The following is a 22807-nucleotide window of genomic DNA, read 5'->3' as shown; positions in this document are numbered from 1 at the left end:
ACCTCAAAATGAAGCCTTCAGTCTTAATGTTTCCTTAGTTAGACTTTCACTTTCACCTCATTGATCTGGGGTCTTGACTAAAGGCTGGTTTGCCAACTTAGATCACTTAATCTCTGGTTTTCCTTCCACAGAGTCTTTTAACCTGTCTCCCTCCCCTCGCCCACAAGTGGCAGCAGGTGGCTCGCCCTCCCTGAGCCTGATTCTGGGAGGTTTCTTCCTGTTAAAAAGGACTTTTTCCTTCCCACTTACCCCAATGCTAAAGTGATTGTTGGGGTTCTCTGTATCATTGCAGGGTCTTTACCTTGCAATACAAAGCACCTGGAGGTGACTGCTGTTGTGATTTGGCGCTATACTGAATTGAATTGACTGATCCAGGTTGAGAGAATCTGATTGGCTCCAAATTTGCATTAAAACCTTACCCACGCATGCTCTGTGTCTTCAATGTTATGGTTCTGGTGTTGTAGGAGGACAACAACAAAATCTTTGTGTCAGCAGCCTACTGTGTACACTTCTGTGTGCCTCGTGTTTCTGTTGCATAAGATCCTGTTTCTGTGTTTTCACAGATTTACTCACGCATTTCTTTTTCAAGACTTTATTCTTTGGAATATTCAAAGCCAGCGCTATAGGTTAGCTTCAACCCCCAAACCGTCTGAACATCTGTAGGTTTGTCTGTTTTTAACACAGCAGAAGAGGTGCAGTAGGACCCTGGGGTGCGGCTGCAGCAGTGTAACAGTGAGCAGACAGGAGGGAGGAGCCTGAATAGAAACCAAACAACCCTCCACACCCTGTGGCCTCTGGGAAGTTTCTCCGCATTCCTGCAATAGATTCAGACACACACACCTAAAAATTAATAGACAGGAAGCTGGAAGGAACCTGAAGCTGAGGCTGGGTAAGTGTGTGCAAGGCTGAGAGTGTGCTGCTCTTTTTCACAACAGCTCATCAGTTGTTGCCTTCATGTCCACTGTTGTGTGTGTGTGTTTGTGTGTGTGCTGAAACAGGAGTTTGGAGGGGCTACTGCTTTAGGACTGGAGACCAGAACCTCATCATCCCCGCCCTGCCAGGTGCTGTATTTTCCTGACTCATCCTCTGTTTTACCGCTGAATGCTTCTCTGTCACTTTCCCCGCCTGCACAAACATAACTCAGTCACAGGAAGTGCTCTACTGCTTTCAGTTACGTCCTCACTAAGCGTATCTCTTGGTCAGTGTGTGTTCAAGTGCAGATACAGTGAAAATAGAGGAAGCTATTTTTCTTTAAACGTTGTTAGAGCTGATATAACCACAGCTTCCACCCAAGAAACTGCAGCATTTGTAGGAAGTTCGTATTTTAAGAGTTCACCAAGTAACTGAAATGACAGCCAAAGCATGCAGATGTCTGCAAAATGACGTGGTGAGCCTCACATGCAAATCTAAAACCTCCCTTGCTTGCCTGGTAGTTACCATAATGTAATAGCTGATGCATAAACATACGCTAGCAATAAATAAGCTGTTATATTATTGTACTCATGGTGTAAATAATGCGTTGTAAAAGGTCTCAGTGGAGTCACTTAATATGATAAATAACACGCCTCCATCTTGTCCTGCATTATAAAAAACGCTGCATTTAACTTTATTTATGCTACTTTTGAAGTATATGTTTAGTTAGATACTTTATTGATCACAGGAGGGAAGTAATGTGCTACAGCTGCAGGATGATATTTGTGTGCAGTCTCATGTCTCACAGGTATGTTCACCTGTCACAGAAACAAGAGTTATGATTCAGTTTTAAAGTGAATGGTAGGAATGATTTCCTGAAGCATTTGTCACTGTAGGGCTGGATCAGGTGACTCTGAATCCTCCCTTAGTTACACTGCAATAAGCCTAGGCTGCTGGGGCTTCTGGGGGTTTCCCATGATGCACTGAGTGTTTCTTCTTCACTCACCTTTTTTTTCTCCACGTATTATATGGGTATACACACACACTCTGCATTTAATCATTAGTTATTATTCATCTCTGGTTCTCTTCCACAGTATGCTTTTGGTCCTGTCTTCCTCCCCTTCTTCCTGTTAAAAGGGTGTTTTTCCTTCCCACTGTCGTGAATTTCCACTGTGTGTTCTGGCTTTCTCCCACTGTCCAGATATATGTATGGCGTTAATTATAATTCTAAAGTGCCCATGAATATGAGGTAAATAAAGTTCTGTATGTATGTGTGGTTAAATGTGACTTGTGTAGTCTCTAAAGTGTTTTGAGTGGTCAGTAAGGCTAGTCTGCTCACAGTGACAGTGTTAACACACAAGTATAGCTGAGGTTGATACAAATGTCATTAGTTGTGTGTGTATTTAGTCACCAATTAAATCTGAAAAATAACTTTTTGACCTTAAATGAAAAGTTGAGGATCAGTGTCTGTGAGCTGTCTATAGCTAACCACAGCCTTGTGATCTTTACAGGATGCACATGCTGAAACTTTAGCCTGCTGGCGGTTTTTGTTATACAGTCATTAGGCATTTATCCTCTGGGTACGGTTAATTTTGTGGCGATCACCATGATCAGTCTTCTTTACCTCTGGAGACCGTGAACAGTCTGTCACAGTTGTCACTGCTGACCCTTGAGCCACGAAGCTAGTGTGACTAAATAAGGGGAATAAGGTGGCGATGTTAGCACTGAGGGTAAGAGCACCAGTTAACATACCGTTTTATTGTCATTTGTGTCCAGTCTTATCATGAGTAAGGCAGGCGCTGATGAAGGTGGAGCTGGGGGCTGCGGTGATTCAGCCAAACAGCTGGAGGCTAAAGATGAAAAAGGAGGAAAGTTGCTGAGCAAACCGTCTGCTGGATCCGGCTGGACCAAAGTGAGCTGCCCCTGCTGCTTCTCAGAGCGGGTGGAGCCGCTGGTTCTGGTGAAGCTTGGCGGGAAAGTCGGCCCCGAGACGAAGCGCTGGCTCATCAAGGTGATTGGAGCTCCTCAGAAAGATGGAGGTGAGGGCTCAGATATCAGCAACAGCACAGAGCTCACTTCAGTTTCTGCATCGATTGGAAAGATTTCAAAGAAAAAGCATGCGGATCAAACATTTATGAGGATTTCTCTTGTGCCAGGAATGAACGTAATAGGAGAATCATTTCCAGGAAACATTGCTACTCTTTAAACATTTGATTGAATTTGCATTTCCAAGCTACATGTCAGATAAATGCATTTAAATGACTCCTATGAAAATGTCTGACATGGCTTCACAGAAAGCATATGCCAGCCATAAACCACATGTCATATCAGATAAACACACAGACACAAAGAAACTACTCTTTAAGATAATAATATTTATGTTCTTTCACTTTGTTATCATTGTTATGGCAACTAAAGATGTTTGGACGAATGGATAAAAACTGCTCTGTCCACGACTCTTTGCAGTGTTTTGTGTTGAAGCAATGCTATGCAAACTAGACAAACTCATCTCCACATAACACCTTACTGAAATTCTAGCAGGGACCACAAAGTTGGGAAAGGTTGGGGAAATCTGTATGAAAGGATGAACATTCGTGCTTTATGGTGCAGCGAGAAAAACCAGTTTTATTATTAGACAAGGATGGCCTGAGTAAGTACAAAGTGCAATTTCTAAATTCATTTATTAAAGGAAAAAAGTGGCCTTGTGTAAAAAGGAACTGCCCTCTAAACCCAGTAACTGGTTGTGCCACCTTTGGCAGCAAGAACTTCAACAGCATTTGCGATAAATCTTTCAGATTGGGACAAAAATTCCTTCAGCAATCTTCAAAAAGCCCCTTAAAGTTCTGCTTTTGTCTAATCAGTCCACAGAATATTTCCCTAAAATATTTGGGAATCATCAAGAGTTTTTTTTTTTTGGCAAATGTGAGACGAGCCTTTGTCTTCTTCGTGGTCAACACTAGCATGGATGCAATTTTTGCCAAGTCTCTTTCTTCTTGTTGAAACATGAACTCTGACCTTAACTGATTCAAGTGAGACCTGCAGTTCTTAAAATATTTGTATAGGGCTCTTATGTGACCTCCTGTGAGTCGTTGATGTGCTCTTGGAGTGATTTTGATTGGCTGGTCAATCCTGGGAAGGTTCACCGCTGTTCCACGTTTCTTATATCCGTGGTTCTCTGGAGTCCCAAAGCCTTAGAAATGACTCTGTAACCTAGGGGTAGGCAACTCCAGGCCTCGAGTGCCGGTGTCCTGCAGGTTTTAGATTGCACCCTGGGTTAACACACCTGAATCAAATGATTAGTTCATTACCAGGCCTCTGGAGAACTTCAAGAAATGCTGAGTAGTCATTTAGCCCTTTAAATCAGCTGTGTTGGATCAAAGACACATCTAAAACCTCCAGGACACCGGCACTCGAGGCCTGGAGTTGCCTACCCCTGCTGTAACCCTTTCCAGTGCCATTGTTTTTCAGTTATTTATTTAGATCGTTGCATGATGCGTTGCTTTTTTAGATCTTTTAGCTCCTTCACTTTGTCAGACAGGTTCTATTTAAATTATTTCTTGATTCGACAGGTCTGGCAGGCCTGGGCGTGGCTAGCGAAAGTGTACTCAATGTTAGGTTTTGTATTGTTGATTGTCATTTATGCTTAGAAATATTTAACCATATATGCTTAGAGGTGTATAATCAATTGTGTAGTGATAGGATGTGTGATCTTTAGCAGGCTGCAAAGGCTTGGTGTGTATTCCACACTGGAATGCACACCTACATCCTGGGAGCATGGGAAGAGGTCGTACCTTGTCTTATTGTTTTATGGCAGGATAAACGTGGCTTTATCTGTTTTAGGCCAAGTGCCTTTTGTTTAGATGAACTGTTGGACTTCCAGACCAGCAGGTTTAGGGAAGTTATTTATGGGGTCACACTCTGACCCCACACACACACACACACACACACACACACACACACACACACACACACACACACACACACACACACACACAGGCAAGGTACTCTTTGTTTGTATGTAGACGTCATATGTTAATGAACCTATGCATATTCATGTAACCTCAATAAAAGAGCAGTGTTACGGGGGAGCGGACGAGAGCAACTGGGGTCAAGCGAAGGAACGGCGTTTGTCCGGTTCTCTCCCGTGCACGAGAAACATGAAGAACTTTGCCTACTTCGTGTCTTGCTTGCTGTGTAATTATATTGTCTTCAACGTTCCAGCGAATAGGTTCAAGCTACAAACATATCACTCGGCTTTCCAAGAAATGGGGTTAATCACAGATGATTTGTGATTTACTTTTTTAAAATAGATTTTTTAGATTTTTTTTCTATTAATAAATAAAATCATAATTTAAAAAGTGCATTTTTTATTGACTCAGGTTATCTTAATGATCTGAAATATGTAAATGTGACAAATATGGAAAAATTAAGCTATCAGGATGGGGAGGAGATGCTTCTTCGCAGCACTGCACGTGTTTTAGACTGAATTGATTCTCTCATTCCTGAGTGTAAGGATGTTTAAGGTTTTTCAGCTCTTTGTCCCCGTTTAACCATTGCTTCACTGTGAACAGGTGCTGCATTACTGGCCCACCCGGGTGAGGACGCCAGCGGTGATATCATCGTGGTCTCGGCCCCCCGCTGCACGTTACTACGAGCCGCTGAAGAGTTGGGTCTTTGTAAGACTTACCGCAGCGGGGACATGGAGGCCTTCTCCTACAATGACAGAGACAACTTTAAAGATTCAGGTGCAGTGGAGCAGCTTTGGGGGAGCACACTTTACATGGTTAAACAAGACATTAGGAAGTACCCTGTAGAGCTTAGGGAGACTTATTAGAGCACTGTATCCAAGAACGATTTAGGAATATCCACAATTATTTATTTTGCATGAATTTCCTCTCTAATAGTAGCTTCCTAAAAATAATAAAATGACTTGCACAAACACTCTGGCAGGTGTTCACAGTACAAAGTCCAGTCTGTGTTCTTTCATTACTCGTGTGCATGATGCACAGCTCAAAATAATCCTCATTTGTCTGCTGTTGCGTCTTGATGTAGCTCTTTCACTTCAGCAAGCAGTTTCAGTTCCTCAGTTTGACAAAGCTGTAACAGATGACAGAAAGTCAGGAAAAGCATCATGGGTAAACGTTGAAGCGATTCCGACTGATTTTTGAGTATGCTGATTCAAAGGATGATAATGGAAAAACATTCACCAGTCTACTTGAACCAACTGAACCATTAGAAAACACTTTATTGTGAAAAGGCCAGCTAATGCATTTTTTGGATGTTTTAGCATGACAGCGAGGGTCATCTGATGTTACAATCTGAGCTTGACCTTTTGCACAAATCTCCTGTATCTGCTTAGATTGATCTTTTATAATACCTTTAAAACTTTGTTAAACTGTGCACTCACGTATTGTACAAAATAAATGTGGGATTTCATTAAAATCTTCACTATTTGACCTTTAAATGCTTTCTGGGGTCAAGGAAAAAAAAGATTAATCTCTATGTGCGTTTGTTTAATGCATCTCTGTTCATGTGTGTGACAGATAACATGGAGGTGTTTCTCACGCTGGCGGAGCGACAGTACATAGTGAAGTATGAGCTGGATGGACTGCGGGTGCAGAGGGACCTGAGGATACCCGGCCTGCCTGAGAGCCGCATGCTGCAAAAAAGAGACAACATCTGTGAGTGTGGTTTGTGCTTTTGTCATGTTTTCAGTGTGAAGAAACAACATCCACGTGTGTGTTAGTAATTTTTCTTAAGTCATTTATCATCATGGTGCGTTTGCCAGGACCCCCTTCCAGTTGTGGGCTAATACAGCTGCAACCCTACAAAGGTTTATGGATTTTCAAGGCTTTCATGACTTAATTTGTGGCTGGTCTAATAATTAGTTTAGTTTGTAATTAGGGATGGGTATCGTTTAGGTTTTATCCGATACCGGTGCCAAACCGGTTGATAGGTTTGTAGCTTGAACCCATCCGCTGGAACGTTGAAGGCAATATAATTACACTGCAAAGCAAGACACAAGTAGGCAAGCTTCTTCATGTTTCTCGTGCACGGGAGAGAACCGGACAGGCACCGTTCCTTCGCTTGACCCCAGTTGCTCTCGTCCGTTCTCCCGTACCACTGTTCTTTTATTGAGGTTACATGAATATGCATAAGTTCATTAACATATGACGTCTACATACACACAAAGAGTACCTTGCCTGTGTGTGTGTGTGTGTGTGTGTGTGTGTGTGTGTGTGTGTGTGTGTGTGTGTGTGTGTGTGTGTGTGTGTGGACTGCTGATCAAAGGGTCAAACATCCTTGGTCAGGAAGAGGGTAGCCTCCCCCTCACCCTAGATGGTTCATCCTAGATAACACGGTGAGGAAGTCCTGCAGTTCATCTAAACAAAGAGCACTTAGACTAGAACAGACGCATCTACGTTAATCCTACCATAAAACAATAAGACACGGTATGACCTCTCATGCTCCCAAAGTGCTGTCTAATACACACAAAGTTTGCAGACTATCAAGGATCAAAACCTCTACCAATCTACAACTAATTACAAAACTCTAAGCATATATAAGTAAATATTTCTAAGCATAAATGACAATCAACAATACAAATCTAACATTTCCCCCCTTTTTGACCTTTATGCTTGAAAAGTTCCCAGGTATGAATACCTCATGTCTGACAGTTTCAATGCAAACATTTTTATACTCAGCATACGTCAAATCACCCTAAATTACTGAAAAGGTACACAGTTCAACAAATGTATTAGCAGTTATCCCATTCCTCATTGATCTCATCTCATGGCAAACTGCATCCTATGAGCAAACAAAGAAATTGTTAATTTAATAGTGAAAATAAGAAGATAACATTTTCAAAAACATCCCAGCTTGGTGATGCTTCCTCCGGGTGTGCACATCACATGTCTCTCTGCAGAGTGGTTTAAGCTCTGCAGGGCGTCATGAATGTCTCTTCCAGATGTTTCCATCACTGTCCATAGGACCAGAGTCCAAATGTATGTAGAATAAACATTCAAACATACCAGTTGGTTTTGTTGTTCGTCAACATGGGTCTCAGCTATTTCCAAGCTGCAGACCTCTCAGCACTCCAGTTTTATGGCCTCTTACCAGCCCCCATCACCTGACTTCAGACCTTCGTCTTGTGAGGGGGATATTTATGACTCTGCCATTGTCCACGCTCTGCAGAAAAAGCTCTCTGTGGAAAGGGTGCTGGGTTCCGTCATCTTACTGCTGTTATGATCCCAGCAGCCTTCAGAGTGTCATCGTATGCACAGTACAGTGGCACAGCATTAGATGATGTTCATAGGAAATTGCTGTCATCACCACCATAGCTTCTGGTTCCTGTGCTTTTCACAGAATCATGATGTCATCCTCGAACTCCTTCTGCGCTGTCGATGGAGCCCTCATCCCTCGAGTTTTCATATCCCAACGCTGCTGAAGATTTAAGGCAGAGCACGTCGTACACCTTAATTGTCTTTCTCAGCGTCAATATTGAATCTTTCATTTTATTTAAAATCTTGCTGTGGGAAGTCTCCTCTTGATCTCCTGGAAGCTCAGTAGCACAGCTCTCTGTGTGATGTCTGCTGTGCTGAAGATGATCTCTGATCCTCCTGAAGCCTCTCTCCTGGCCTCAGCTCCCATCCTGTGGACGATCCTCTCAGGCACTCCTTCTCGTAATGCATAGTCCTGATTTTGGGCCTGCTGGATCTGTCTCTCTTAGGTGAGAGTTGTCATGTGTCCATCTCCTCTGCCTTCCTCCTGGTTCAGCTGTTTCCGGCACCAGCTGGGGTCCTATAAGGATGAGCGTCGTAGTCAAGGTAACCAAGAGGGTCCTGGTCGCACACAGGTCCGTCACGCCTCGCACTTGGTTGCCCTAGAGTTGATCAGAGGCTGGAGGTTGAAGTGCGAGCTTACCCTACGGGGGCTCAATCAGCACTCCCCCCTCACCACTGAAACAACCAAGTGTGAGATTTCTCTATTGTGCTGTCTTGAGGGTGCCGGGGTTTCCTGGGCCCTCGACCTCTTGCAGTGGCTCTGATAAATCCAGGAGGGTCTCTCGCTATTTTGCAGGCAGTTAAAATGGTCCTTGCTGTGGCTCCAAGGTCTGATCTCATGATGGGCCCCAACCAGCTTGACCTTTGACCTCAACCACTGCCTGGTCCTGTCAGCTATGCGCTTCTCACTGGGCCTCTGAAGATTTCTCAGGAGATTACTGCTGCACCTGTATTTCCTTGCTAGGAAGACAAACTATTTGGAGAGTATGTCAACAATCATCAAACCACATTCTTTAGTTCAGTGAACTTCACTTATAGGCCATCAAAGCCTCATCTGAACATGGGTGCACCACTTGCATAGGTTTAATATTTGTAAATAAAACGGCTAATCACACAAATCACTGCAACAATAATAAAAAACATTGTTTAATGTTAATCCTTGGACCCCTCCTCTTGACGCATGGACACACCCATGCGTCAACTCACCAAACCTGGATTCCTGTCTTAAAGAAAAAGATTAGCTAGATCATATCCCAGGCAACATCAGGGCATCTCCTCCCCTGGAGCAGCACCACCCTGGACCTATAATCCTGCAATAAAAATGTTAGTGTGTTTTGCATAACACCTGGCTCTGCCAGGAGCCTGCATACACACCATCATGGCCTGGAAAGCAAAATCTGGAAGTGAAATCAAACGTCATACCTGTAAACAATTATATCATAAAAGTAATAAGCATTCAGCACTAGCAAGACAAGTGTCATGTGCAGGTTTTCTCAAATCAGTAAACTACAATTATTACCATAATTTGCCTCAGACATGGATCATCCCATGTACTCAGTCAACAGTAATGTAATCAGTGACTTCTCGTAAGCAAAGTCACTCCACTCATATATTATTTATGGGCTCAAGAGTGGCCAGCAAATGAGCCCATATTAACTATTCCATAACACCGCATCTCTTATTTGTTTGTCTCATGTCACTTGTCCGCTTCTGCTGAATCTTGTACATGCAGTCTCAAAAAACAAACATTAGCAACACACATTGATTGTCCTGGTGGGCAGGCGTCGGCCATCCACATTCCAGAGGTGCCATAAAAACACCATAAAGTTAGCCATCCCTAGCTGTAGAAAGAATGTCATACACATATAAACCCAGAAATCCTATAGTAAAAAAAACATTAAGTAATCCTCTTATAAATCACATGATCAAACACATGAAAAACTGCAATGCTATAGAAAAGAAAATGCAAATGTTAGCGCTTGCGCAGGCGTATTGCATACTTTGTCACCATTACCTCTGTAAGCAACACAAGGTAGTGAATAACACACACATAGTAAATTCACAGACAGAGAAAATGGCATTTAAAAGATTAAATCGTCATGCAACCTCGAATGTTGCTGTCATCTTTCTGCTCCTGTAACAAAAACACATAAAATCATCCACCCTTTTGTCCTGTCTAGGTGGAGGTTAACCTTGAGTCGTGGTCAAGTCCTGTCAGCTTTTACCAGTCAGTCAGTTTGTTTTTATTCTATTTCCATTCATTCATTCATTCATTCTTTCTTTCTTTGCTGATAGTGGAACCTATCGTCGCATTTAGTTTCCACTCTCAGCAAAATGACGTCATTTCAAAAAGAAAAAGAAGTTTAGATAGGATTACATCGCTGAATCCTTTTTAGGACAGGGACTCTCATTTAATATTGTCCCAATAAGTAGCTTTCTCCTGAGCCCATTTCAATGTGGAGAAAACTCACTTGTAACAGCTTTCTCGACAGGTCGTATAGCACTTTTAATTCCCGACGTGCAGATCTGCTTAAAGAAAAGAAATAGACAAACAAAATCAGTGCCTGTTCAAAAAATAAAAATGAAAAATAACAGAGATTATCAAACAAAACTTTCAGTGCACTGTGAAAGTATCAAAATAAAAAGGCCTTGTTAAGTCATGACACAAACTCCTCATCAACTTCACAACAGGAGAAGAATCATCAGCTAGATTCACTCCAAACCAACCATCAGCTGCACAACTCACAACATAAGCCTAATGTCTTCTTTAACTTATGAGTTTAATCACCAGGTCTGTGCTCTTCACTCATTTAGGCCACAGATCTATTTTATTCAGTTTTCCTTTTTTCCCTTCATCATAAAACATGTGACATGCTGTCATGCACTTCACAAAAGAAGTTTGTTCTGACGTATTCAGAGTTGTGTATCTAAATACAGGATTCACTCGCACATCAAAACAGGAAACTCAGTGTTTTAGAGTCTCCACTCAACACAACAAACTCCAACACATCTCATTCACTCGTGCTAGAATTCAATCACCTTTCATTAATCTAAAACCGATCAACTAATTTGCATATCAGCTATTAACCCACTAAGTTGACAGGACAACAGAAAAGCATGTTCAAAATAGTATCACAAAAGACAATTTCCCTCATACAGTAAATTACATGTGCTGCCTCAATCAAGCAGGAAGCTTCTCCCAATTTACCATTTTAACAACTAAATTTATTGTCTGATCACTGGTTGGTCAAACCAGGATCTTTTTTCCCACAAAAGTTAAACTGTTGTCCTGCAACCTGGAGAGTCAATTTTTTGCATTGGATAAATTCAGTATTTAATAACAAGTGTCTGCTAAATTGACACTATTTTAACACTGATGAAAGATAACAAGCTAATTTTCATTGCATGGGTGTTTGTGCCTTTCCTACACATTTCTCTGCTATTATTTAATCATTTCTTAACTAATGTGCTATGAGTCCACTGGTCTTTGCATCACACTAAGTGACTTGGACAAGATGATAAACAGACTCACATGCTGAAGATGTTGTCTAATCTTCATGAGCTCTCTTGTGTTTGTGTTAGTAGGGTTAATGCATGTTCTGCTTGTGTGTGTGATTTTGTATATGATGTATATGTTTTTTATATTTGCATATATCCAGACTCCTTCTCAATTTTCCAACTTAAGCAGTCAGTTTTCTTTTCCCCAGGTTTGCTAACCCAAATTTTGATTTCCCACATTAAATAACAGCATTCCTCTGTGTTCTCACCTAGTCTTCTCACTCTTTTGTCCTCTCCCACTTCAACAGTCCAAACAGCCGGCAGTTCTCCTTCAGCTTTGTCCTGTGTTCCACTGTCTCTTCTTGCCATTTTACTCCACAGGTGGCAAATGTCAAACTCCAACTGTTCAGTTCTCCTCAAACGTTTTCTTCACATGCACAGTGAAGTTGCAGCTTGTTGTAAACACAGTGCCATCCATCCGATCAGTCAGGATGATGGGTTTGCTCTTCTTCTCTGATGCTGTTTGTCCACATTGCTGCTGCTTTGCTGGGACTCTTTGCTCAGGACTTGCTGCTGTCTCTTTATCATGTTATTGCTTTGGAGCTGCATTCCTTGTCTTCAGGGAGGGGTGAGAGCTTGCTTGCTTGTGAGGTTGAGAGACACATGGCGCTGTAAATAAGTCAGCCAGAAACTTGGCCTGCATGTTTCCAATGATGTTAAACTATAACTTTCTTCCGACTGCTGCATGTGGAAAATTGATTCAGGTCTGCTTTTCACCTGAAAGTGACAAACTAAGACATTTCATTATTATCATCACTGCTTAATCAACACACATCTCTCTCTGTGTGTGTGTGTTTTTGTGAACAGTCTTTTCTTAAAAGCAGAAAATGAAATTGTAGTTGTTTTTGGCTGATCAACACAAAACCTTTTTCCTATGATTTTTCTTTTTCACTCTTTTTTTTTTCTTTTTTTTCGTTACAATAGCTGGTGACCTGCAGAATCACCGCTCTCACTCACAATCAAAGGCAATTACTTTTACACAGCGCACAAAAACACTGTGACGTCAGACACATTCACACTCACTTTGTCATCTGCAAAAATAAATCACATGGCTGATGATATGTGCCATGGTGATCCATAAATATGATCACCAGTTTATTTAACTATTTTTCAACCCATCAAACAAATAAACAAAAACATGATGCTGATGTTATGAACACTCTACACACAAGTCAAGATGCAGGAAAACTGCTCATGGAAACGCTGCACACTCCAGTTATCACAGTTATCCTAGCTCTGTTTCCCTCTCTTTGAGTAGTTCTCAGACAGCTCTTGATCTGATAATGTGTAGCTTGCTCATCAGCTCAGAAGAAAAAGAAAAAAACGCAACGCAACATCACACAGTAGTTGCATGCTCTTCCCACAGCGGCAAAGTCTTACACTTTCATATTCAACACAGCTTCTCCATCACGTACTTTTAGATGTTTCATACAGGGTTCAGCATATTAGTTGTTTTCACAGGTGTGCGGTATATCTCAACAATGGCTCATAATAAGACGACAGTCTTTCACACAGGTCAAGTGCCTCTATGCACTTCATTAGCTTAAATATTTATCTATAACACTTCACCTCATATGTCATTGTACTGAATTTGAGCAACCACAAGCTTAATGTAGATTACTTTTAACAACTATCCACCTAAATTAAATCTATGGTCTGGCACACAGGCTGTTGTCGATCAGGGCAAGCTAAAGAATAAACATTGTGTCAGCAAGGGGTGGGGGGAAAGCCATTCACCAGAGCATATCTTAAGTGCTGTGGACTGGCCTTCTCCACACGCTCTTCAAGGCTGGTGTGTTTTCTGAAAACTTCTAACATTTGAATCTCTTCCATTTATAAGCCTGCGATTAACCGCACGGCTCAGGTCCGCGTGACCGCGCTCGCGTGAACCCGCGCAGCTAAGGAGCCATCGCTCTCTCTCTTTTTTACATAAATACTTTGTGCTGCCAGGAGCAAAGTCCAGCACAAACGTCTGTCTCCCTCCGACTCACTCTTGGTTGCTTAGAAACCCATGATAACAACAGCAGTCGGTGTCACAGACCACATGTTCTGCTCCGCACACACTCACACAACAACAACAACAACAACGACGACGACAATGACAACAACACAAAATAGGCCTACTGTCCAGCACAATCTGGACCCCGCGGAACCTCTCAACGCCTCACAAAGTGGCGGAGAACTCACCTCTCGCTGCACAAAGTAGCAAGGAACCTCTTACCCCACAAAGCGGTAAGGAACCTCTTACCCCACAAAGCGGTAAGGAACCTCTTGCTGCACACAGTAGCAAGGAACCCGGGTTTCGCTCCACAAAGCAGCGAACTTCTCAACGCCTCACAAAGTGGCGGAGACTGCACAACGACACGGTTATAGAGTCGGCCTCTGTAAACTTACTTGGTGTTGCTTAGCGTGTAATATCAGCATCGAATCCCGCCGATCGCCATTCATCGAGGAGAAAAGACAGACAGCGAATCCACAGGAACTTCCTGGCTGACGTCAGTCTTTCAGCGTGTCCCTCCTCCCCTCGGTGAATGCGATTCCAGGGCTCCGGCTCTCGAAGGACCAATTAATGATAGGTTTGTAGCTTGAACCCATCCGCTGGAACGTTGAAGGCAATATAATTACACTGCAAAGCAAGACACAAGTAGGCAAGCTTCTTCATGTTTCTCGTGCACGGGAGAGAACCGGACAGGCACCGTTCCTTCGCTTGACCCCAGTTGCTCTCGTCCGTTCTCCCGTACCACTGTTCTTTTATTGAGGTTACATGAATATGCATAAGTTCATTAACATATGACGTCTACATACACACAAAGAGTACCTTGCCTGTGTGTGTGTGTGTGTGTGTGTGTGTGTGTGTGTGTGTGTGTGTGTGTGTGTGTGGACTGCTGATCAAAGGGTCAAACATCCTTGGTCAGGAAGAGGGTAGCCTCCCCCTCACCCTAGATGGTTCATCCTAGATAACACGGTGAGGAAGTCCTGCAGTTCATCTAAACAAAGAGCACTTAGACTAGAACAGACGCAACTACGTTAATCCTACCATAAAACAATAAGACACGGTATGACCTCTCATACACACAAAGTTTGCAGACTATCAAGGATCAAAACCTCTACCAATCTACAACTAATTACAAAACTCTAAGCATATATAAGTAAATATTTCTAAGCATAAATGACAATCAACAATACAAATCTAACACCGGTACTTTTGAAACGGTGTTGGTGCTTAAACGGTGCTCAAACCGGTGCTTAAAGAATGGAGAACACAAAATTGGTCCAAAAACCTCTCATGTTCAGCTGTTTTTTTTGTAAAAATATAACAATGTTAGCCTTTTCTGCAGCTATGGGGCATATATGGTATCACTCTTGGCTGGAAGCAGTGCTTAAACAATGGAAAAAACACAAACTTCTCATGTTTAACTGTTTTCCACTTTTTCTTTGGTCATTTTAGCCTTTTTGGCCAGGGTGAAGGGAGTATCTGCCATTAAACAAGAAGACAGCCGCATGTAACTACGATGATGTTTGCTAGTTCACCTTACATGCATTAATGTAATAACGTGGTTAGCCTACTCAACGTAAATTACACACCAACAACATTAAGCTACTCACGCAGAGAAGAACGGCTGCTGCTGCATCATCATCCTCATCATTTCTGCTACACTGGCAGGGTCCGATAACCGGCAACCCACCCGCAGTAGATGTGCTCGGTGTGAGGTCTCGCAGCAAGCTATCAAATATGGCGCATTTTTTGGCTTTTAAAAAAAAAACGCTATGCGTCGCCAGGTGTTTCATCGGATTTGAGGTGTTACCTCCTTTGACAGTATCACAGTATCACCTTAAAGCACTTGTTGCAGGCTGCTGAGTTTACATATTTTGCTGTGAAGTACAGCCAGACTTTTGACCGCTTCACCTTGGGCATTTTTAATCTGTAGCTCTGCTCTAAAAGAACGTACGTACCTGGGCCCGCCTACTATCCTCAGAAACATAAAAAGATTGGCTAGAATTCAAAGTGTATGACATCTCAGGAAAAAAAAGCACCGAAATAAAGCATGTGCGCTGCTTTTCGGTCTGGTTACTACCGTTTATGTTACTACCGGTACGGATACCGGTACCCATCCCTATTTGTAATGAACATCACTTTTGCTTAGGACCTACTTTTAGCTGCGGCTTTATGTGCAGTTATTCTTCTTTGGTTTGTGGGACTGGCATATGAATGGCAAAGTTTCTCGCTGATCTGAACTGCTTCCCTCAGATGTGCTTATATGTACAGTTTAGGGATTATGATTATTTTTAAGTCTTCAAGTCATCCTGGGTTGAAGAGATTCGATGTGATGACACTGAGTGATGTTGCAGGGCAGAAGCTTTCCTCAGCCGGTGTTGTTGTGGACACGTTTCCCCTCCACAACCGAAAAAAACTGAAGGACCTCGGTGAAGCCTGGTACTCGGGAAATCAGCTGGCTCAGCCACTTGGTGGGTGGAAATACAACACACTGCTTTTAAGCTTGCGTGCAGTTTTGTTCATTCAAATAGCTGTAAAAATCTTACATTACATGCATTTGTCACTCCTGGAACGTATTAAGATTCATAATCGATGGCTGCGTGGATGTGCTCACACCAGATATTTCTGTCTAACTTATTAGATTCAGTCAATGACTATTTTGGAAGCGCTGTGGCGTTTTACTTCAGCTTCCTTGATTTCTACACCTGGTCTTTGCTCACACCTGCAATACTGGGCCTGGCCATCTCATACTTCTCAGGTAGGTGTGTGGATTTATCCACATATGGCCTTTATGATGTATTTGGCACTCAAAAACAACATGCTTATACAGTTGCTTGCAAAAGTATTCGGCCCCCTTGAACTTTCCCACATTTTGTCACATTACAGCCACAAGATGAATCAGTTTTATTGGAATTCCACGTGAAAGACCAATACAAAGTGGTGTACACGTGAGAAGTGGAACGAAAAGCATACATGATTCCAAACATTTTTTAAAAATTCTCTAATTCTCTAATTATTACTTTATATAATGGGCCACTTATAATATATGATATATATTTGTTCTTTTTGAGTAATAGAGAAAAACTGTCCGAAATAAAGGACTTTATCTACTATAAAAGAGGTTTCTTCAGTTCTAAAATCAAATGGTGGAGAGTCAAAGCCCAGGTGGGCGTTGTCCCTTAAGAGGTTTGTTGACCTATTAATCATGTGACTTGACACTGGAGCCAAGGTGTGAAAAAAGGCATGAGTCATTAACAGCAGCGGTTTCGGGTGAAGTCGCTGTGAAACCGTGCATCACCCTGTCATGTTACCATTTGGTTTTAGAACTGAAGAAGCCTCTTAGATGAGCTGTGAAACGTCTTCACGAAACTTAAAGAAGTCCAGTTGCTTTCTTTTCAAGCTCCTTAGACAACCATGAGAACCTAACACAGACAAAACAGTTATGTATGCAGTTCCCACGGCCAGTAATTAAACACAAAGCACAGTGGCAGACCCTTTTTACTACATTTCTTTCTTCTGTTGGAAGTTTGTATTAATATTTAATAGAAACATGTCAAGATGAGAGTTTACTTTTTAAGAATTATTTCAGAAACCAGTTGTGGAAGTTTTATGGTGATTTTTATTAGTTGTTTTCATAAATTGTAGTTTTCAGGTAAGAAATATGCTGTTTTACCATATACAGTCTAAAATACTGTGCTTCAAAGAAGAAAACACCTACACAGAATTGTCTTCTGTTCCTACCCTCATCCCCCTGAGCCTGATTCTGCCCGAGGTTACTTCCTGTTACTTCACTGTCACTGGAGTGACTCGAATTGACTTAAAATACAACTAATGCTCAAAGTAAATGTTTTCTGTAAGAAGAAGTGAACTTATATGAATTGGAAACAGTCTGAAGCAGGACTGTTGTTGGCTTTTTCCCACCTTTTCATTAAAGTCCTATCTTCTCCCACAAAGACCAGTGATTCCAGACTGATTAAATCCAGTTATTAAACATGAGATGCCCTGCTGTATGGATGTCACTGACAGGACACAAAACTCTTCCTGTCATCACAGGTGAGGTTAAGAAGGAAATGGTGGATTCGGTCTCGGGATCGAAGGTCATAATTAATGATGATGACTCAGGACCGATGATCAGCGGCCACATGCTTCAGGCGATGTTCAGCATGATCTGGTCCACGGTGTTCATGGAGCTGTGGAAACGCCGGAGCTCCTCGTTGTCGTACCGCTGGGGGACCATGAACCTCGCAGAGCGTTTTGCAGAGCCTCGGCCCAATTTCTACGGTGACCTCGGCGTAAACCCCGTTACAGGTCGCGTGGAGCCTCTTTTCCCTGAATGGAAGAGAGACCTGCGCATGGTGCTGGTGTCGGTCCCAGTTGTGGGGCTGTTTCTAGGTAGGTGCAGAAATGTTTTTTGCTCTATTTTCTCTGATTCTGCAAAGATTTAGCAGTAAAAGATGAAATGCCTGTCCCGCCTCCTCCTGCAGGGCTAGTGGTACTCGGTATGATGTGTTTCTACTGGGGGGAGGCCCAGGTGAAACAGCTACACAAAGACTGGAACTCCCTGCTGTCTCAGGCTTTGCTCTACATACCCTCAGTGCTTCACATCGTTTACACAAACATGCTAGGAAATGTTTACAGGAACGTGGCGCAGAGTCTGACTGAATATGGTGAGTGAGACTGAACTGCAAGGAGAATACAGACCCATGAGTTTGTTAATGCAGTGGAGATGTTTCTCATTTGAACCGTATGTGTGTTGGCAATTTTTAGGATAGAAATCCTGCACATTTAATGAAATGCTTTTACTGCGTCCCTCTAGAAAACCACAGAGAGGAGTCCGCCTTCGAGAACCATCTGACAGCCAAGATTTTGGTGGTTAGTTCCTGCTTTCCTCTCCTTTTGAACCATTATCTTATAAAGTACAGGGATTCCTCTTTGACAGGTTCTCCTTTCTTCCTTCAGTTCACCTTCTTCAACAATTTTGCCGTGCTCTTCCACATTGCCTTCTTCAAGCAGGATGTGCCCCTGCTTCGTAAGGTAACCTACGTCTTGCGCATTTTATGGTAGAAGCCAAAAGATTTCATTTAGAGTTTCTAACTCCGCCCACCTGTTTTGTAATAAAATCTTTCTGTTGAACATTATATATTCTGTACAGCTATTTCAGTGTCTGCTAAACAGACCCATTTAACTGTGTAAATAAACTGAAAGAGATAAGCAAGCTATAACTGCAAAAAAATGATTCTATATAGAAAGAAGGGCAGTGGTCCTAATATGAAGCTCTGGGGAACTCCTTTAGATAATCAGTGGAAAAGTGGAAGAAGTAAAGGGTGGCAGAATTATATTCCTTGTTTTACTTTCTTCAGCGCCTGGCGTCTTTGTTGATCGTGAGTCAGCTGGTTAACCAGGTGACAGAGGTGGTTATACCTTTCCTGGTGGACAGATTCATCAGCGCCCCCCACAGGACAGAGAGTGAAGATGACCCTAAGGAGGACAAATTCCGGAACCAGAGAACCCTGCCTGTTTTTCCTGTGAGGATATAGAAAACATTAGGCATGCACTGATAGGGTGAAATATTTAAAATATAATCTGGCCAATAGCAACTAAAAATATTTTTTCAGGCCAGTATCAGTGAATAAAGCCAATAAATACATTATAAAACACAGTTTGATTATAATACACTGAGAGTGATAGCTTCCTGTGGTGTCCCAGGGCCTGTTTGCAGAATATATAGAGCTCCTGGTGCAGTTTGGGTATTTGAGTCTTTTCTCCTGCGTGTATCCTCTGACGGCCGTGCTGCTGCTCATCAACAACATAACGGAGATCCGATCAGACGCCTATAAGATCTGCAACCTCTTCCGCAAGCCCTTCTCCCCTCCTGTGGCTAACATGGGCGTGTGGCAGGTCAGCAGGTCAGAACCTTTGTCACGCTCGTCCCGTTTATGAGCAAACAGTTCACGCTGTTGTCTCGTGTCCCAGGTTGCCTTCGAGGTCTTGAGTTTCGTCTCTGTTATTTCTAACTGCTGGTTGCTGCTGCTGTCGCCACGGTTACAAGAGCTGTGTCGCGAGGGCGGCCTGAGCAGCACGAACGTCCTGCTGTTGGCTGTTTTTGGGGAGGTAAGAAGAGAACTAAACAGCTAATCAAACACATTTCTGTGTATACCCCTGACATGTTTATCTTCGTGTGTTTTGCAGCACGTGCTGATCTTAATCAAGTTTATTATGGCAGCCCTGATTCCCGATGAACCCGACTGGATCAGGAAGAAGAGGGATCAAATGGAGTACACATCCATGCAGGCCCTGAAAGAACAGGTTAACGCCATCTCCACTGACTTCATTGTCTAGCATTTTGGTGCACTCCTTCATCCATATGACATAATTTCTTTGTTTTTCCCCCCTCAGAAGCTGCAACCTGAAGTGTCCTAACTGTGTTTCAAGGTTGATGAGATGGTTCTTGATGTCATTGGAGGCCACCATCTTTAGCGTTGTGTGGAACCCAGCAGGAGAAAAGTAGTGGATCTCCAGCGGGGCCCACGATGTTTACTGCTGTGCCCCTGTGTGATCCCAAAGTGTATCTGCAGCTCTTTTCTCACTGATTAAGCCAATGCTTCTGTGATGTGCACACTTTGAAATGCATCTTCATAATATCCGTGCAATTGAAACAGCAGCTAAATAGTTTATTAGACAGCAAAGGGAATGTAACTGTTACGCTGCAGGTGAAGGCCAAAGGTATTTTTTGCAGAAACCCTCTAAAATGTAATTAGAACTTTCGCCACAAGGTGGCAGCGTTTTATAAGAAAATTTTAGAGTAGTAGTCCAGCCCAACCAGCATCTTTAGCGTTGCTATCTTACAATTTGACTCCTGATTAATCTAATGTTTTTCTTTTTTTAAAGCATGGCCTGTGCTTTTCTAGTTACCAAAATAGGTGGGCAAGTAAGATAGTAACACAAATTCAGTGTGAATGTTGAGCTAACTCTCGCTTGAATAATTGGATGACACACTAACTCGCTGTACCATCTTGTGGTTCAAAGTGGTATTACAATTGAGCGCAGCGAAGCCTTAATTTCACTTTATTTGATATCTCTTCATCGTGATACATATACACAGGGATTTAAGTGGGCTGGATCGATCCAGCATATGCCATGGACTTGTAACATCATAGTCTGTTTACAGTTTTAATTGCTTTTTAAAGGTTTTACATTATTTTTAAATTGTTGTGTTTTTACAAATAGACTGTCCTACAGTAAAGCAGGTTTTTTTTTTAAAGGAAAATGTATAGAGCATTTACAATCAATATTTAAGAAAGGCCACTAGCAATTCTAAAGATGGGCAGTACACTTGGCAATATTTTTCATGGTTTTCTCTCTGGGGTCTTCTTCTTCTCACTGCTGCCACCTGGTGGTAAGATGCAGTTTGGGATTCATAGTTGGCGACTGCATCTTCAATGGAGTAAATATCAAAAACCAACAATTGTCCATGAAAAGTTAGCCTTTAAAGCTGCTTGAATCAATAATTTGAATACATGCTTGTCTACATCCATGATTTAAATGCTCATCCATGTTTACAGTCCTCTAAAGGCACAATTCTAAATAGATGCTAATGTCACTGTGTGCTTGCTGGATGTTTAAATTAACTTTACAAAGAAACATTTTTTGTGTCGACACCAAAAACTGATTTTTGCAGCTTTTAAAACCTCCAGCTTGAACTTACAGCTTGTATTTTTAGGAGCGATGACAGGTGAGTTTAGTGAGTATTGGAAGCGAAAAAGCAAAACACAGTGGTGTATTTTGCTAAATGTACTTTTATGCAAAGGACCAAATAATAGGAAATACTGTGGATACTCCCTTGAAGATACTGTCAACACGACAACTATAAAAGCTACTTTCAACTGTTTTCTTGTCATAAGGGATCACCACAGCAGCTGCCTTCACAGCTGATCTCACAGTTTTACACCAAATGCACTTCCTGACATTTAGCATGAGCTAAATACAGTAAACTGTGTACCAATGTTTGCACTGAAAGCAGTTAGGAGCAACCAAAGAATCGCTATGTGCTTTGCTTTTAGAAATGCATTATTTTTGTATGTGTGGGATTTTTACTTGCTTGTTGAAACCTTGTAGTCTCTATCACTATACGAGTGTTATTGCACTGTTCAGTGCAGATTAATCTGAGATATTATGAGAAATGTGCAGAACGTGAAGCCGCTAGGGGAAGCCCACCATGCCCTCTGCACATGCTGAACAGTGGTGTCTTGTTCTTAGATAAGTTATTGTATTATTTTTAGGCGTTAGTAGTCTTTTCAGCCACCAGGGGGCACCACACGTTTTTATTTTACTTGCATGCAGCTTTCCACAAGCCTGGTCCCTGCTGAAGGACTGATTCAGCAAAGGTGCTGATAGATGGTGAGAGTTTCTCAAGAGGCTTCAGGTGCACATGTACAATCCTGACACTAATCGTAGGCCTGTGTGTGTTTGTGTGAAGTGGTCACGAGTTAATGAAAAGAAACTTTTAGACAAGGATCGGAGTTTCAGCTCTGACCACAGCATTTGCTGGCTGTCTCAATAAACTGACAGAAGGAATTACTTGTTGTGAAGTTCTTGTATTTGATTATATTGATCACCAGAAAACTAACGGACAACAATCTGGGCTCATTTGTGCAGTTTGTTTTCCTTTTTCTGGATCGTTTAGAACTAAACAAAATGATGGGAATATTTGATAGACACAATCATACTCTTGCAAGAAAAAGCACACAGTATTCTTTGCATGGTGCATTTTTACTGTGAAACAACTATGTAAAGCTACATGTCCACATCTTTGCAGTAATGACACTAATATAATGCTGACAACATTATGAGTTGCATAATAAATCTTGTATTTTATTATTTTAGTAACTCAGCTGCTTATAATGTGTAATTATAATATTTGGTTAGCACTGCTCCCTCACAGCAGTCCTGGGTTTGAATCTAGTCAGAGGTCCTTCTGTGTGGCGCCTCCTTATGACTGTGTGAGTACTTTCTGGGTAACCTGGGTTCTCTTGATAGTCCAAAAACATGCATGGGGTTT

At 42.1% G+C, this 22807-nt stretch overlaps 1 protein-coding gene across 1 annotated transcript; it reads left to right on the top strand.

Annotated features, from left to right (window-relative positions):
- The first annotated feature begins 706 nt into the window (after positions 1 to 706).
- ano10b (anoctamin 10b) lies at positions 707 to 22635 on the top strand. Its single transcript, XM_085464550.1, has 16 exons — positions 707 to 889; positions 999 to 1061; positions 2689 to 2951; positions 5484 to 5657; positions 6456 to 6593; positions 16104 to 16220; positions 16391 to 16507; positions 17803 to 18141; positions 18234 to 18416; positions 18566 to 18621; positions 18709 to 18783; positions 19110 to 19274; positions 19456 to 19647; positions 19723 to 19860; positions 19939 to 20055; positions 20146 to 22635. The coding sequence occupies exons 3-16, from the start codon at positions 2696 to 2698 to the stop codon at positions 20167 to 20169; spliced, it is 2091 nt and encodes a 696-aa protein (XP_085320676.1). The 5' UTR covers positions 707 to 889; positions 999 to 1061; positions 2689 to 2695; the 3' UTR covers positions 20170 to 22635.
- The last annotated feature ends 172 nt before the right edge of the window (positions 22636 to 22807 follow it).

This window comes from Copadichromis virginalis, linkage group LG7, assembly GCF_057382275.1.
Source record: "Copadichromis virginalis isolate Kocher_CV1m ecotype Utaka linkage group LG7, C_Virginalis_male_GT1.1, whole genome shotgun sequence".
NCBI classification, from domain to species: domain Eukaryota; kingdom Metazoa; phylum Chordata; class Actinopteri; order Cichliformes; family Cichlidae; genus Copadichromis; species Copadichromis virginalis.
Note: the sequence above shows the minus strand (reverse complement) of the source record. Positions and strands in the feature narration are given on the sequence as shown.

What these genes read in the sequence shown, in the direction of transcription:
- ano10b (XM_085464550.1), top strand. Translation starts at nt 2,696, where the DNA reads ATGAGTAAGGCAGGCGCTGATGAAGGTGGAGCTGGGGGCTGCGGTGAT. An exon ending in GCAAAAAAGAGACAACATCT is followed by an intron (nt 6,594 to 16,103) that starts GTGAGTGTGGTT and finishes GTGATGTTGCAG; the next exon opens with GGCAGAAGCTTTCCTCAGCC. An exon ending in CTAACATGGGCGTGTGGCAG is followed by an intron (nt 19,648 to 19,722) that starts GTCAGCAGGTCA and finishes CTCGTGTCCCAG; the next exon opens with GTTGCCTTCGAGGTCTTGAG.